Raw genomic sequence first — 14,547 nt, forward strand, 5'->3', positions numbered from 1 at the left:
CATTCATCCCACATTACCCCCCACCCAAAGATTAAACGCCGATCGCGATGTATGTTCCCCAGTCCCTCCAAACTCCAACCCTAATATGCAATCCTGTCCTTGCAGTTGGGTGATTGAGATGTCGTAGTCATTCATATATATCCAAGCCGTTCCATGTCCCTCTACCAATGTTCCTTCCTTTCCTTTTCTATCCTTCACCCAACACATCATCATATCTTCTCCTCCGTTAAACCTTCCCCGTTGTAGATCTCCGAGGCGGAAGTTTCCAAACCCCAGCTATCACTTCTCCTTCGCTATACGCCCAGAAATATACTACTAATCCAACGGTGTAGTAGATAGCGGGATTGGTGGCTTGATATAGTAATGCGGAAGCCAAAGCTGTCAAAGGGAGGATCACCAATCGAGCTTCGATGCTCCGATAGAAAGACGTGCCGACGAGGAATCCAAGTGGCCACTCCCAAGCTAGCATGAATAGTCCAAAAACCAAATTGATGATTTGTAGTATGGGCAAAGGCTTGACGGCACCGTCGAGATTCTTGGTGAGAAAGTCCCAGAAGATTTTGGGCCAGAAGAATCCTTCGATTGCAGCTGCTACTTGATCTAGAGTATTTTGATTAGCTTTGTATATAGGTGAGATTGAACTTGGTGAATACTCACAAATTGCGGCAGTGAGGACAATCAGACGTGCCCAGTGATTCTTGATAAGTCTTCCCATTCTATCCTTGAATGAAGAAGTCTTCGAAACAATGTGAGGAAAGTCACAAAGACGTGGTCTTGAGATAGATAGACCGTAGAGGAAATAAGAAAAGGGTATCGTTTGTACAATTCGTGAGTGCGGTTTAAAATAAAAAGCCTTAATAGTAATAACAAAAAATAAGTATCCGGGCCAGCGGAGAATGTGAATAACGAAAGTAAAATTGCGTCGACTCGAAAGGAATGGTATCGACGACAATGAGTGCACAGCGCTGTTATCTCAAAAGTCGTTATGTACCGATATATCGAGGCGTACCTCTACCTATATCCCCGGGCACCAGGACCGTAATCACTGGGCTGGAGATGATGGTCTCCTTCGTAGCTTGTATCAGGCTTATGACACCTAGTCGAGATGACGGAATGTCTAATAAGATGCGGTTTGAAGGGAAGAGCCCTTGAGATGATTATCTGATCTTTTCTGACAGCGGGCATCCGAGCGGCGGGGGGAAGATTATGCGTAGAAAGCTGGGATGAAGTTGGTTGTAAGGAGGACCCGGTAACCGTTACATCAAGACATTGGAAGGTTCGGACGTCGTCTGATCCGTGATCTATCTGATGGAGATGGAGGTTTGAGGAAGTATGAGGAATTAGGTATCGAATTTATGAGATCTTCGGCGTTATGAGACGACTTGGTGTTTTAACATTTGAGGTAGTTCTGGTAAGTCGTTGAAAAATATCGAAAAATCGTATCCAAACCTGCGGGTTGAGAGGTTTAAGAATCAACAGGGCAGAGAGGTGAATGGGTGTCATGAGATGAGCCGGGGGGGGGTTGGTGGACGGTGAATGGTACCTTATAGTAGTAACGTTATTCAAATTGTCTACTTTGGTGTACGACGCTTTTCTATCTTGGGTTGTCATGATATCTACATCTTGGATCTGCAGCCACTGGCACTCCGAACGGGATTGAAATGCACGATTGGGAGGGACAACTCATGTATACAAGGATGGAACGGAGAGAAGAAAAAAAATGATTGTGGGAGGGGGAGAATGAAGATGCTCCCCATTTTAGAATAGTCAAGTAGATCCAATAGATCTCATTGTGGCTACACATGAATATCGTAGCGACCCGATAAATGTAGCATCATGAGGGTAAAGTCGATGGTCATTGGATCGTTGTATCAAAATACGTGGTGTGGGTTGAGAAGAGCAGACGATGATTGGGTGCTTTTACCCAAAGGTGTCGGCGCTTAGAGGTGCAGTCCAAACTGTTCAATGCAATAAATTTTCAATCTACCAAGGCTGTGAACAGGGTTACAGTTACAGTGTCATAATTCCGGGATGATTGCATACGAAATGTCTCTCGTCTCTTATTTTCTCGAGCGAAGTTGTCGCCCAAAATGCATGGTGGGTATGATCTGACCCGGAATGGCCAGGAATTATGCACAGAGCACACCTCGAACCCTTGGATGCTGCAAGGTACTACCTGAATTGACAGGATAAAGTTGAGGGACCAAATCGGTCTCAGTACTCAGGGGATCGATTGGCTGAGGGACGTTCTCACGTATGTTGGTCATCCAATAGGGCACTTCTTCAACATCTGTCGTACATGGGAGGAGGGACGATGGAGGGGTGTTCGGCGTCGAGATTGGCTCATTGCAAATATTTGATGGGAAAAGAGGAAGGTTACACACACGTCAAACCAATTGAGGACTTTTCTATCTAGGCATATGCGACTTTACGCCTTGGAAGTGACGAGAATGATACTTCAATTGGATACAAGTGTACATGTAAATGTATATGTAGATGTATATATAAATGTATATATAACTTTCTTATTTCAAACACTTTGCCGAGGTACCAATACTTGGGTATTCACCATTAATAGAAAGGTATCTTTCAATCTCATCCCGTGACATTGATATTATATCATATATGAGCAGGTTTACGCAGCCGAAGTCGTGTACCATTATTAGATATTGGATGTTAGTAGATGTTATATATGATATTACATATTAGATACCATTTTATTTGTCAAGTCAAACTCAACTATCCTTCATGATAATGCCCTTACCAGTAAAGTGTCGAATAGATGATGTGATGGATAAAATAAAGTGGACGAAGATCTAGAAACCGTTTGAGAAAAGGCTTTCAAGTTTCGTCTCATCATTGATTGATGACCGCATTGAATGTCTTTTATTTTCTCACATTCATCTCATCAATCCATCTCAATCCATCTCAATCCATCTCAATCATCTCAATCATCTCAATCATCTCAACTTTGTACGGTACGACCAATAAAGTGTATTTCTGCATCAACGTAAGCCTCGTACAAGTTTTTATAGCCTGCCATCTGATATATATCACTGAGAATAACCGTTTAATCACCATCGTGAGACGAGAGGCTCTGACAATTTTGGCCGGGCGTTAGTTTGATCTAGGGGTCCTAAACGGTTGATGTCGCAAACACTAGATAATACCTCGTAGAATGGGAAGAAAAATGATCGTTGTTGCTATTTTGGGTCCATTGAATGAATCTTCCTTGTCAACCTTGTCAAGTAAGTACCTACCTGGTATTACTTGCTCATCCCCTTCCACTCTTTCATCGATTTTCTTATCTTATCAATATCCATCCATTGACGATGTCACTAATAAGACTCACCATTCACCCACCGACCGACCGACCGACCGAAACCGTTGATCATTGATATGCAAATTTTGACCGTCTGTCGACTTCATAGCGGTGTGATATGTGATCGGGAACTCCGTCATCCGTTACCTGTCCCGTGATTCGTGATTCCCCACAAAGTCACTTACGTAAGAAGTGGATCTGTCATCTTTTTGAATCCATCCCCGCCGTGATTTTCATGGATCCATGTTCGATTGGACCTAATTACCGTGAAAGTGCCTTTTCTTCTCCTCACTTATGACTTTGCTTCACTTCACTTCACTCACACATCACTCACATTACTTCACTCACTTCACTCACTTTACATAGACTGTTCGTGGCGATGAACATGATCTATCCCCGTCCCTAGGTATACCTACATATACCTACATATACCTACATCTATATTTATCGAACCCCCATATAAAATATGCACTCAAAGTAGCATCCAAGTCAAAATCCAAGCCCAAAAAGAGACGAAAGCAAGGTACGCAAGGACTCCCAAATCATTACAACCCAATGATTCCACCAGGGTCCAAACTCAAAAGTGCTATGTGATCACAGCGGGAGAGAATATATTCAATAGCTTGCTTACTATTGTGTGATAACGATAACGACGAGCTTATTCTGACATCTCAACATCCACTCCGATTCGGCTTCAGAAGAGCCATTGAAGATATTAAAAATATCGAAAGAGCTAATATTATTAGGCGTGTGCAGATGTGACTTGTTCTTAGCGTGACATTGCTTCATTCTCTTCGGGTACATTTTTAGCACGTGAGCTGATATCGACATCAAGTGGGCTCAGTGACTGGGCTTCCCTTTTCTGCACGTCTTCACATCTGCACGTCGCTTCTGCTTAGAAACTAGAACCAATTCGGGTATGGTCCGTATGATATTGTTGAGGTGACATCTTTTCATCTTCTTCTCCTCGATTCATTCAATTGCAATCTTGGAAGAGAATTCTCAAAGATCCTCGATTGGGTTTCGTAAAGCGCTGGGCTGATTATCGGCCTCTTCCATTTTCTTTACTCCAGCGTGATAATCCGGCATGCTATACGGATTGGTGAAGGCCGACCAGGACAGCTGTCATGGCGGAGCAGTTAGCTGTCTCATATCGCGCCGTCTTTACCCAGCACCCACACCAATATAGGTCCATCAGTATTGATTCATATCCACAGGGAATTACTCGGATTCTTAAAAATACATCGACTGGGTTAAACTTTTGGTGGCGAATTATTGGTGTATATCGTATGGTACACTTTGTGTTACGGTCGCTGTTCTCCTGCGCCTGCAAATCTCTCAGCCATACGAACGATCATCTTCGACAGCCCAAATCCCGACCGGCACATTTCGTTCTGACTTGATATTTTGATACCTTCTAATTGCACGAGGTTTAATCCGAATCACAGTATGTGATTCGGAGTGTGGGGTGATGAAGCATTCGATCTTTTCGTGTCTCACGAGTTCATCATCTTCATAGTCAATGATAAAGTTATGATTAGTGATCAATAGCTTGATTATTCTGCACAAACATGATTGTTCGCATCTTACATTCCCATAGATCGAAGATAACTTTCTAAACCTGTGTCGGGTCAAACAAGAGTGGCTGATTAAGTAATTGCCTTGTATCTAAACATTTTTTAAAGTTCATCTCTTCGCATCTATTGAAGTCTTCCAGTGAAATGGACATTATGAAGCGCATCCTCAAGTGCAGTTGTCCTTCATTTGAGTCGGCATCTATCACAAATGTCTCTTCAAAAGCTTCTTTTCCATGTCGAGTCTATTGATCACTTCTTTCTTTTACTTCCAGAAAGGTCAGTCTGATCTTTCGTCCCACTCGTCTTGTGGCTTCTTCCCTCTTGACTCCTGGCATGTCGGTCATATAGACGCCTCTCTGTTCCTGTGTTATCTGTTGAATCGCTTGGATTTAGCTGTGCAGCGGCCCTTTTGACCTTGTCGTGTATGTCCCAGTTTTTGCCACTACTGTCGCCATTGCTATGTCGGCTGGATGGGTAGGAAGATCGTTGATTTCCGCCATTTACTTTACTATACAAATTCGCTTGCGTTTTTGCGTGTTCTGCGTCTCTCCTACTCTGTCTTGAACCAGGTGTGGTCATTTTTGCTATCATAAGATGGATGATACTAATACAAAGTAACCGTTTCCAACGAAAGAAATGATAGTATGATATTATGAATACTGAGATCTAATTAGATAAAGTATGATTGCATCAGCATCGACAGAAAAGAAGCCGCATTATATAGAAACTCCAACACTATAACAGTCGATAAGAAAAGCCTGAAGGATTCCCATCTCATGTATACCGGCAATACAATGGTTGGATCGAGGGGTGTCGCATGTATATGAACAAAATGATGTGTCGAAAAACATGTTTAGCCGCTGGTAAGCCAAGCTAGAGAGTAACCATCAAAATATAGATTTTAGTTGCAAGGCCGACACATGTATGTATGCGCAAATCGTGAGGAGTAATCGTGATCAAAATCCAGCTGAAAAAGCTTCACTTATTCATTCGCATGTGCAACGAGCGAAACTGTTATTCTCAATCAATATCCGCACTCGCGGCCGTCTTGCATCTGATCGTTCAAACAAACACCAGCAACGATAAACATCAACACACCAACACATTTTCTCCGTGTCAATTAATGAATATATCATATGCGCTATCACGTTCTGTATATTGTACAAATCATCGAAAATAGATGGACTTTTGTACACATACATAGAAAAATAGGCCGTCGCCCAAATATATTCGACTCGACTCAAGGAGATGAGACGAGATGAGAGAGCGAGTCGTATTCAAGTTTTTGATGTAAGTCTAGCCAGTGTTTGAGCTCTATCTTGCATATAACAAACAAGAGGTGTGGGAGAGTAGATTTCTAGTCGCAGGGTAAAATTGGCGCTTCGCTCATATACATACATATACCATACCTGTAGCTATAAGGGAAAGTACTCCTCGTTTTTATAAGTTTGCAGGTATGTATGGATGGATGGATGTGTTCTCTGTTCTAAACGACCATTTCATTTCTTCTATCTATTTTCTCATCTTAATTCCAGATATATCATTTTCTCAATAATTAGATAGCTACTTCTACTGTATAAAGTCTTCATACTAATCATTTTAATCTTAGATTTAGATTCAGATTTAAATTCCTCCCTTCCAAGTTGCACCTCAATCGAACAATCTGGAATTTCATATATATAGCTAGGTAGCTTTCTACTATCCACATGATTTCCTGTCCATGAAGACGCAGAAGTCATTCAGGATTGTTATTTGTATCTCCTCCCATAAAACACCTATCTACCATACTGATTGATTGATCGATTGATTGTGAGTAAGTGAGCTAGCGCTTACATTAGTTCAGAGCCTGTGTATCTAGTCTGGGAGTGTGTCTAGGAGCACCAGTGGGTGTACGGACTGACGGGACACTGCAAAATGGACATGTCAATATCTCTTGATACATCAGTTCATATATCTTAGGAATTATCACAATCTTTCATTGGAAATGGAACAATGGAAGAATGAATTCGTTAGAGATTTCAAAAATGGGAAAGTGTCCCATCAATTCATGTACCTACTAGCGGGAGTGGGAGTGAGAATGCAGATACAAAAGGAAATCTCACTACGCCATGCACCAACTTTCCGTAAAAATCTCGACACGATGATTTTGGTGCGGGCTTTGAAATGTTTCGAGTAAGGGTATGACTGGGTATTCTCATGATTCATCGGATATGTATATAATGGTCTATATGCGAATAAACGGCATACTAAAACGTGTGAGGAACTATTTCCGATACTGTATTAAATTCCAGGTTAAGTAGTCAAGAGTTCGAATCAAGAATTTACACTTTGAAGATCTACACATTCAAATTCATACTTCTATTACCATGCAATACCATTGTTCGAGTGAACCATCATATTAACTCATCACAATCACTTCACGAACAAGATTCCTCAGTTCAAAACATGCCGATTCGCTATACACCCCGTACCGCTATCCATCCATGAAACTCTTTCAACTTCAAGGGCAAACATACACATACGCTAATCTCATTCCAACACCCACTACCATCTCATCTACCTTCCCTCACGCCTCCCATACCAAATCCGCGTCCAATCCTCAACACTCCACTCTACCTCCATGCTTCTCCTCAACCACTCCTGCAAAACCAAATACCAAATCCTCCGATCCACCAACCGTCCGACCAATCGACCGGGTAAAAATTTCTTAAATCCATAGATGATATCCAGATAATTGACGTCCAAGAGGTTGAGCCACTGTAACGTCGCTGTGATGGTCGACCGATGGACCACCCATGCGTACAGGATATTGAAAAATTCGGCGTATATGCTGGGACGCGTGTATTGGAAGGCGTTCTGGGGAGTGAAATCGTTGAAGTCAATATGTGTTTTCGTTGGGACATTATGCGACATGGTATGGTATGAAGTACCTTGATTTGATCGACATAGCTTAGTGCGTCTCTGAAGTCTGGATACCGTCGTGTATCCATGTTTTTCTCTTGCTTCAATATTGTCAGAAAACTCTGCTGTCTATCTTTTGATGTCCATGTTAGCCCCAGACATTCTATCCCCGTTGAGCACACGCATACACACCTCTTGACTGTCGCAGTTGAGAATATAGAGATACGGGCGTAGTACCCTTGACGTTGACGTTGCCGTTACCGTTGCCGTTCAGCAAAAAAAAGTGCCACTACAAGAATCGAAGCGTCTTTGCCAACCCAGGAGAATCCTTCAGATATTAGTAAACTGGGATAACGCTAATGCTACGAACTCAATGCAACAAACAGGTGTTAGAAATGCTGAAAAAAGGAAAATGCTTAAAGGATTGTATGCCAACGAGTAATGAAGCTTTGGTAAGTGGTATGATTAGATATCAAGATTGCGAAGAAACATATTCACTTGTATCTCTGAAAACCGACAAAGGAATGGTACTGTGTTTGGAAGTTGAAGGTTCCGGAAAATGCAAGTGCTAGTAAGAGCTATCGTAGGGGTGGCTTATTTGTTCGAAACACTCTATATCAAACGTGTATGTAGAAAGAACGAGGCAGATACCATTACCATGGGTACGAGCAAGCTTCTTCATTCGTGTCACGTGCGATATCCCTCACAAAATCTTTCCCGTCATACTTAGATGACATAAGAGGAGACTCTAGCTCTTGTCGGGAACGTGGCAGCGGTGGGGGCAAGTGAAGTGCGTTAATTTCAGCTGTAAAGTAGATGGATTGAATAGATGGATGGACTCCGGGTTGCGAAGTTCGTATTTTGAGAACATTGCCCGCTCCTTTTTGGATGTCTATTAGTATCAACACATCAAACCATACAGATAATTGCACCTCATGCACACATCTCAATCACCCAGAAAAGTTTTTATATTTTTATAATCTCGAATTCATTAAGCAGTCTGTAATACAGCGATTCGTTGTTGTCATGTAGATGCATTTCACCCTTGTTCGTAGAAGATAATTGACGATAACCCAGAGAGCCTGCCAATATCCAAGCTTCCTCAAAGATTGGAAAACAACCATCTTGCCCACGGATGCTCAGTAGTTACCATCCACCAAGCTCCTGTTGGATTCGTTCGAGCATTTGAGTACCGTGGAACCCCATACCCCGTTTTACTTTAAGAACATCAAACTTAACCAAGTCTTGTTCAACACCTTTCTCAAGTCCCAAATCTTCATTTTTGATGCTCAAATCATTAGAACATTTTCTTCATCCTTGACATGCGCTTCATCTCCAACATGTTTCTTATATTTGTAGTCTGCACATGTTTGGCCTTGATGAGACGCATGGCATGGGATACAAGTCTCAACGAGACATCTAGCACAAGTGTGGGACTTGGTGGAGATATTGACCCGGTAGACTTGTTCACAGTCTGCAGTTGGACAATAATGAAAATCATCGCGATGATGACGAATGTACGAAGTGAACGATGCCTCAAGTACCTGCTCAAAACTTCTGGATGGTAAATTTTGCTCAATCTCTTGCAGAGAGAGAACAACATCGCATCTGATAGCAGTACAATTGATAGATACATGTTGGTCGCCAGATGTGTTCAAGGAGCATAGATGCTCAAAGCATTGGAGGCAGTACAAATGGCCACACTTGGTACGGATTGGACACTCAGCAGGACACCAGCAAACGCTGCACTTGTCCTTATCGTCGCTTGTCTTTATCTTGTCAATCTTGCCAGCAGCAGCGTTCCTGGACTTTAAGACTGCCATGGCGGTGTGGTAGATCTTAGGATTACCAGCAAGTAATATCTTCTTCGGATTCGACAATATATCAATTGAAGCAACATCTTTTCCAAGAACTGATACGATTTGATCAAATCCGCCACCTGCTACCCACGAAAAGTCACATGGAGTGAGCTTAATAGCATAGCCTTCTACTCCCGATGTGATGATTTTGTGAAGTGTGTGTTGAGCGCAGTCGATATTTTTGGGCGAACCGTAAAGCCGAAGTTGTTTTCTTTCTCTGTCTCGATCAATAACAATGTTATAATCGCTTGCAACTCTCTTGATCTTCATCAATCCAATTGGTTGCATGAAGTAATCATCCCAAACTGGCTTACCCGCTACCAGAGCCACCGTACCGATCAATACCTTCTCCAGCTTATTCTTGGCGTTGGCAAAGTTCTCTCCGGGCTCCCCTTCAATCTTTAAAGTTGTGAACTTCTTCGCAACATCAGTACTTGGGTATGCTCTGATGGCAATTCGCTGCTCTATCAGTAACTTCTTTTCTTCTTCAAATTGCGATTGTACAGCCAAGTAAATCTTTGTGGTGACCTTAAAACGAGTCGAAATGATTTGTTGAGCCATGATTTTTCCTTTTCCTAATATCTCAATATTTCTATGGTTCAATTGTGTAATCGCCTCCCGGGCATCTGACTCGTGTTGCAATCGTACCCTTACTTTAACTCTCTTAGCTGCCGGGTCTTGAACAGGATCCCAAGACTCTACGGGGCCAATGGCTGAGCAGAATTTCTCAACATATTCACGAGATACTTCGTCAAATGCTTCATAGCTCGGTCTGCCAATTTCTAATTCAGCTGGTCGGTATTTCTCATCCATCGCACCTAAGATGTCCTCTTTGTCTGCAAACACCGGTACGTTCTTCAAGATACATAGGAATCTATATTTTTGATCGGTCAAGATGTGAGAGATGATTGGCGAGTCGCAAGCCAAATGTTTGCCTACAACTCTGTAGTAACCGTCGTTAAAGTTGATGCATATCATATTCGCGATATCCTCATTTGCACATTTCAGGACGGCCATCTTAGAAGATCGATACCAAGACAAAAATACTTCATGAAAGTCGACTTCACTTGAAAATCCAGAGACGGGAGACAAACTTGTAGGGACTGGGCTCGCCTTTAGTTTGGAGTACATCTTAATTTTACTCCAACCAGACTCCAATTCTTCGCTTAAAACCGAGCCGACAGTGGAATCTTCATTTCGCAGATAGGCAAGAACGGAGGGCGGATTACCAATGCTAGTAATTCGAATGCAAGTTTTAGATATTCCAAGGTCGAGTCTAGCTAGCATTGTCTCAATGTACTCAATGTTGGCATCCTGTGGCAAGCCGGTGATTCGGATAGTTGTGAAATCAGACGGGACCGAAATTCTGTGTACTTTTCCTCCGTCTCTAAATATTGTCAAAGCTTCAGAGATTGCGCGTAAGATCATACCTTTTGGTACATTATCCTAGATAATTGATCAGTTTCAACTTCAATACACTAGGAAGTTGAAAAGGGGACAAGCCATGCATAATTCTTAGTGACTGCAGATGGTACATTGAGAACGATAAATGATTTATCCATGGTGGTGGAAGAAACTGGGCGACTTTTCTTGGTATATTGCGTATCTGAAAGTTTTGTTTCGACGTGCTCGGGCTCAATTGGGCTATGTAAATAAAGGCAATCGCTTCCCTTTGTACACTTTCCTCTAGTAAAGAAACTGCAGGTTGTGCGGAGAGGAGTTTTTGAAAAAGCTTCCACTGCAATCTCATGACTGAAAGGACAGTTATCACCCCTTTGACATCTCCCTCTTGCGAAAAAGCTACAGAGTGGAGTGGCAGATAGTCTTTGTGACGGAGTTGCTGGCTCAATCCCATGGCTGAAAAGACAGTCTTCACCTTTCTGACAAGAACCTTTCGCAAGGAACTTACAAGCGATGAGTTTTGTTGCTATAGGACGTAGGTTCGACCAGAAGGTTGGTTTTCGTCATTGAATGTCAACGAAAGAATTGAATCAGGCGTGTTTGTTATGATTGTTGTATCATGGCTGTATTGACAAGTATTACCACGGCCGCACCCAGTAGAAGTTATAAAGTACTTGCAAGGTAGCATTGTAGAGTTCTGCTCCTCTCGTCGGATAGACGGCGGTTGAAAGTTGTTGATGTGTTGGATTTCTTTGGTGGGAAGTGTGGGACCTTTTGTGATGAACACTTAATTTTTCTCACAAACTTTTAGTCGACTTTGCAATTTCAAAGTAGGTACCTAGCTTGGTTATATGTAAAGATGAAATGGGAGTGAAAATATGGCTTTGCTGAAAATCGTGATCGTGAATATGCCGAAACCTTATAAGAGAATGGGATTGCTTTCCAGTCCACCTTCGAAATTATCCGGCGATACGAATACTTCTTGGATGATACCAATGATCAGGAAGAATGTAATGGTCCTTGCTCACTGTTTATCTTCCGCAACCAAAAGTATTGAATGCTGAGAATATTGAAAATTCGACAATCTCATTCCTCACCGTCGCGGCAAAGAGTGGTTATCAAAGAACATCTGTCAAAGTGCCGATCTGAGTATGAATTACCCCTCGAATAATAGTGTATTTCAATTGTGATAAGTTTGAGATGAGAATATGATTTGAAGTTATATCGCAAATATAGATATGGTTTGTGGGTAGTGATTGATGAAGTGTGATAAATAATTTTTGTGAAGTCGTTTATTTGTATATGCTTCAGTCCAAATGCGCTAGTGAACTCGACCTTCGAAGCAGGAGCGTCTGATGGGGTAGAACCTTCCAAATTGATCAAAAGTTGTTTATTTATTTATTTGTTTATTTCTGACTTTCTGACTTTCTTCCTTCTCTTCTTCTTCTTTCCTTTCCTTACCTCCTTTGCTGTTTTCTTTCTTCGCTTTCCACCTCTCATCTCTCAGACTTCTCAGACTTCTCAAACCAATCCTATATCAAACTTTCCCATTCTACATACCTTTCCGAACCCAAATGTCCCGATGCCAACAACATATCAAACTCCTCTTGCTTTGCCCCATTTCGCAACTTCAAAGGCCATTTCTCAACCAATGTATTCTTGGTTTTTATTCTTAACCCTTCAACTTTACTGATTTCATACAAGGAACAATCCTTCATAAACCTGTCAAAAGGCCTGTCAAGGTCTTGAAACAGAGATCGTGCATCGTTGCATCTCAGAAAGTCTGCGTTGTAAGGTTGAAGCATGTCCCGTTCAATTGGCATGTACCTACGTAATTTTGCTGAATCGGTTGCCATGCTATAAATGTAATCCTTTTCAGTGCGACTTTCGTGGACAGCGTTGAGGAATAAAGCAAGAAGTGTGGCATGCGGATTCTGTGATTTACGCTTCAGGTAAGGAGCGAAAGTCATCAGAAGCTTTCGAGGTCCAATGTAGCCACGGTCTCCAATATTTGAAACCTAAGGATTATCAGCAACCTGTACTGCTTTAACAACTGGTTGAAGAATCACCTCAATTCTGTCGAAGTAATCTTTAGCAATGCCGCGCTCTTTCAAAATACCTGGTAGGTCTACTGCATCAAGTTCAAACAGTTGGAAGCGGATCTTCAAATTCTCAATTCGCTTGCAGAAGCCTTGAAGTTGGTCTTGAAGATAGAAGTAAAGGCTGCCATAGATATCGTCCCGAGCTGATAAAAGCTTAGAATAGTGTGCCTCGAAAGGCCATCCTTGCAATGGGTCGGCAGAATCCATCATAGGCCAGAAATCAGTGCTTTGAAACAACGTCCTGCCATTGAATTAGCAATTATACGTTCAAAAGACTTGGAGCTATGTACGGATTTGGCACGTTGAAATCCTTGCGAGACTGTCCAAAGGGAAGAAGTGTTCCATCAGTGCGGAACTTAGTAACACATACACGCCATGCAGGTGGTCGAGAATAAAATGCTCGCTCGACATAATCTCTTCTCGAGGGTGGCAATGTCGTTTCAACCATTACTTTTTGTGCCTTGCTAGCCGAGAGTCCATCTGGAACTTTGAAAAATGAAGGAAGAAGATCCCAAGAAGCTTTCGGTAATACTAAACATATGGTGCGAGTGCCGAATGTCCAAGTTTTGGATTGCAAAGATTGCCCTGGGCGGCCAGCTACCTTTTTACAAACATCTTCAATCAGCGGGAGAACTTTTTCTTGAAGTTTTTGCAAACTTGACTCGGTTATGAATGCAGAGTACCAGATATGAATCATAATGTCTGCTGCTTCAATGGGGTCGAATACGAGAGCTGTGAGGAGCAATATTGTATTCCGGGCGACAATGTCAAAATCCTTGTCGTTAATTATAAGCTCACATTTGCCTTCATACGCAATTGGAAGTTCGACGAGAGACTTGACAACGTTTCTAATATCCCCAGATGCTGTAACTTTGTCAGTCCGCAATGTTCCCCTGGACTTGACACTTACCCGCAAATAAAAGATTGAGTTGTTCTGGGAAATCTTTTCCTTCGTTCTTACAACTCTGAATTATATCAATGGCAGGAACATTACCCCATAAATACTTCTTTCTTCCGTGTTGCACCATAGTCACCCACTGTTCAGCTAGAGCAGGATCATCGTTGCCTCCAATAAATGCCGGACGTCGTTTCTCCACATCCCACTGTGGTCTCCAAGATTTCTTCATAAATGGGGATTTGCAATCCTTCTTATGGGGTTTCCAATGTGCAACTTGGCAATCTTTGCTGCAATATTGAACTAGAAGGCACCCATTGCAAGCTTTTGAGGCGACGTTGCTACATGGAATCCCTCCACCATCTTCACCTTGATCAACATTAGCGCACGTAACTTTTGGGTGCTTCTTAGAGGAATCAGTCATGATGCTCAGAATTATTGAATTCTTGAATACAAGATGAGACGAAAATTGAGAGACGACTAGAGCCAG

At 42.1% G+C, this 14,547-nt stretch overlaps 4 protein-coding genes across 4 annotated transcripts; all 4 read right to left on the reverse strand.

Moving 5' to 3' along the window:
* Nucleotides 1-226: 226 nt before the first annotated feature.
* EAF01_006088 (uncharacterized protein) lies at nucleotides 227-715 on the reverse strand (the record flags this gene model as incomplete). Its single annotated transcript, XM_038914342.1, has 2 exons — nucleotides 227-600; nucleotides 658-715. The coding sequence occupies 2 exons, from the start codon at nucleotides 713-715 to the stop codon at nucleotides 227-229; spliced, it is 432 nt and encodes a 143-aa protein (XP_038770791.1).
* Nucleotides 716-7,455: 6,740 nt separating this feature from the next.
* Nucleotides 7,456-7,812, reverse strand: EAF01_006089 (uncharacterized protein; the record flags this gene model as incomplete). The annotated part of the gene is made up of 1 exon (XM_038914343.1): nucleotides 7,456-7,812. One exon carries the CDS (start codon nucleotides 7,810-7,812, stop codon nucleotides 7,456-7,458), a length of 357 nt encoding a protein of 118 aa, XP_038770792.1.
* A 1,277-nt stretch (nucleotides 7,813-9,089) lies between these two features.
* EAF01_006090 (uncharacterized protein) lies at nucleotides 9,090-11,087 on the reverse strand (the record flags this gene model as incomplete). The annotated part of the gene is made up of 1 exon (XM_038914344.1): nucleotides 9,090-11,087. The coding sequence occupies one exon, from the start codon at nucleotides 11,085-11,087 to the stop codon at nucleotides 9,090-9,092; it is 1,998 nt and encodes a 665-aa protein (XP_038770793.1).
* Nucleotides 11,088-12,592: 1,505 nt separating this feature from the next.
* EAF01_006091 (uncharacterized protein) lies at nucleotides 12,593-14,481 on the reverse strand (the record flags this gene model as incomplete). The annotated part of the gene is made up of 4 exons (XM_038914345.1): nucleotides 12,593-13,078; nucleotides 13,130-13,403; nucleotides 13,453-14,026; nucleotides 14,073-14,481. 4 exons carry the CDS (start codon nucleotides 14,479-14,481, stop codon nucleotides 12,593-12,595), a joined length of 1,743 nt encoding a protein of 580 aa, XP_038770794.1.
* Between the last annotated feature and the right edge of the window lie 66 nt (nucleotides 14,482-14,547).

Source organism: Botrytis porri (assembly GCF_014898465.1).
Source record: "Botrytis porri strain MUCL 3234 chromosome Unknown BPOR_007, whole genome shotgun sequence".
In the NCBI taxonomy this organism is placed as follows: Eukaryota; Fungi; Ascomycota; class Leotiomycetes; order Helotiales; family Sclerotiniaceae; genus Botrytis; species Botrytis porri.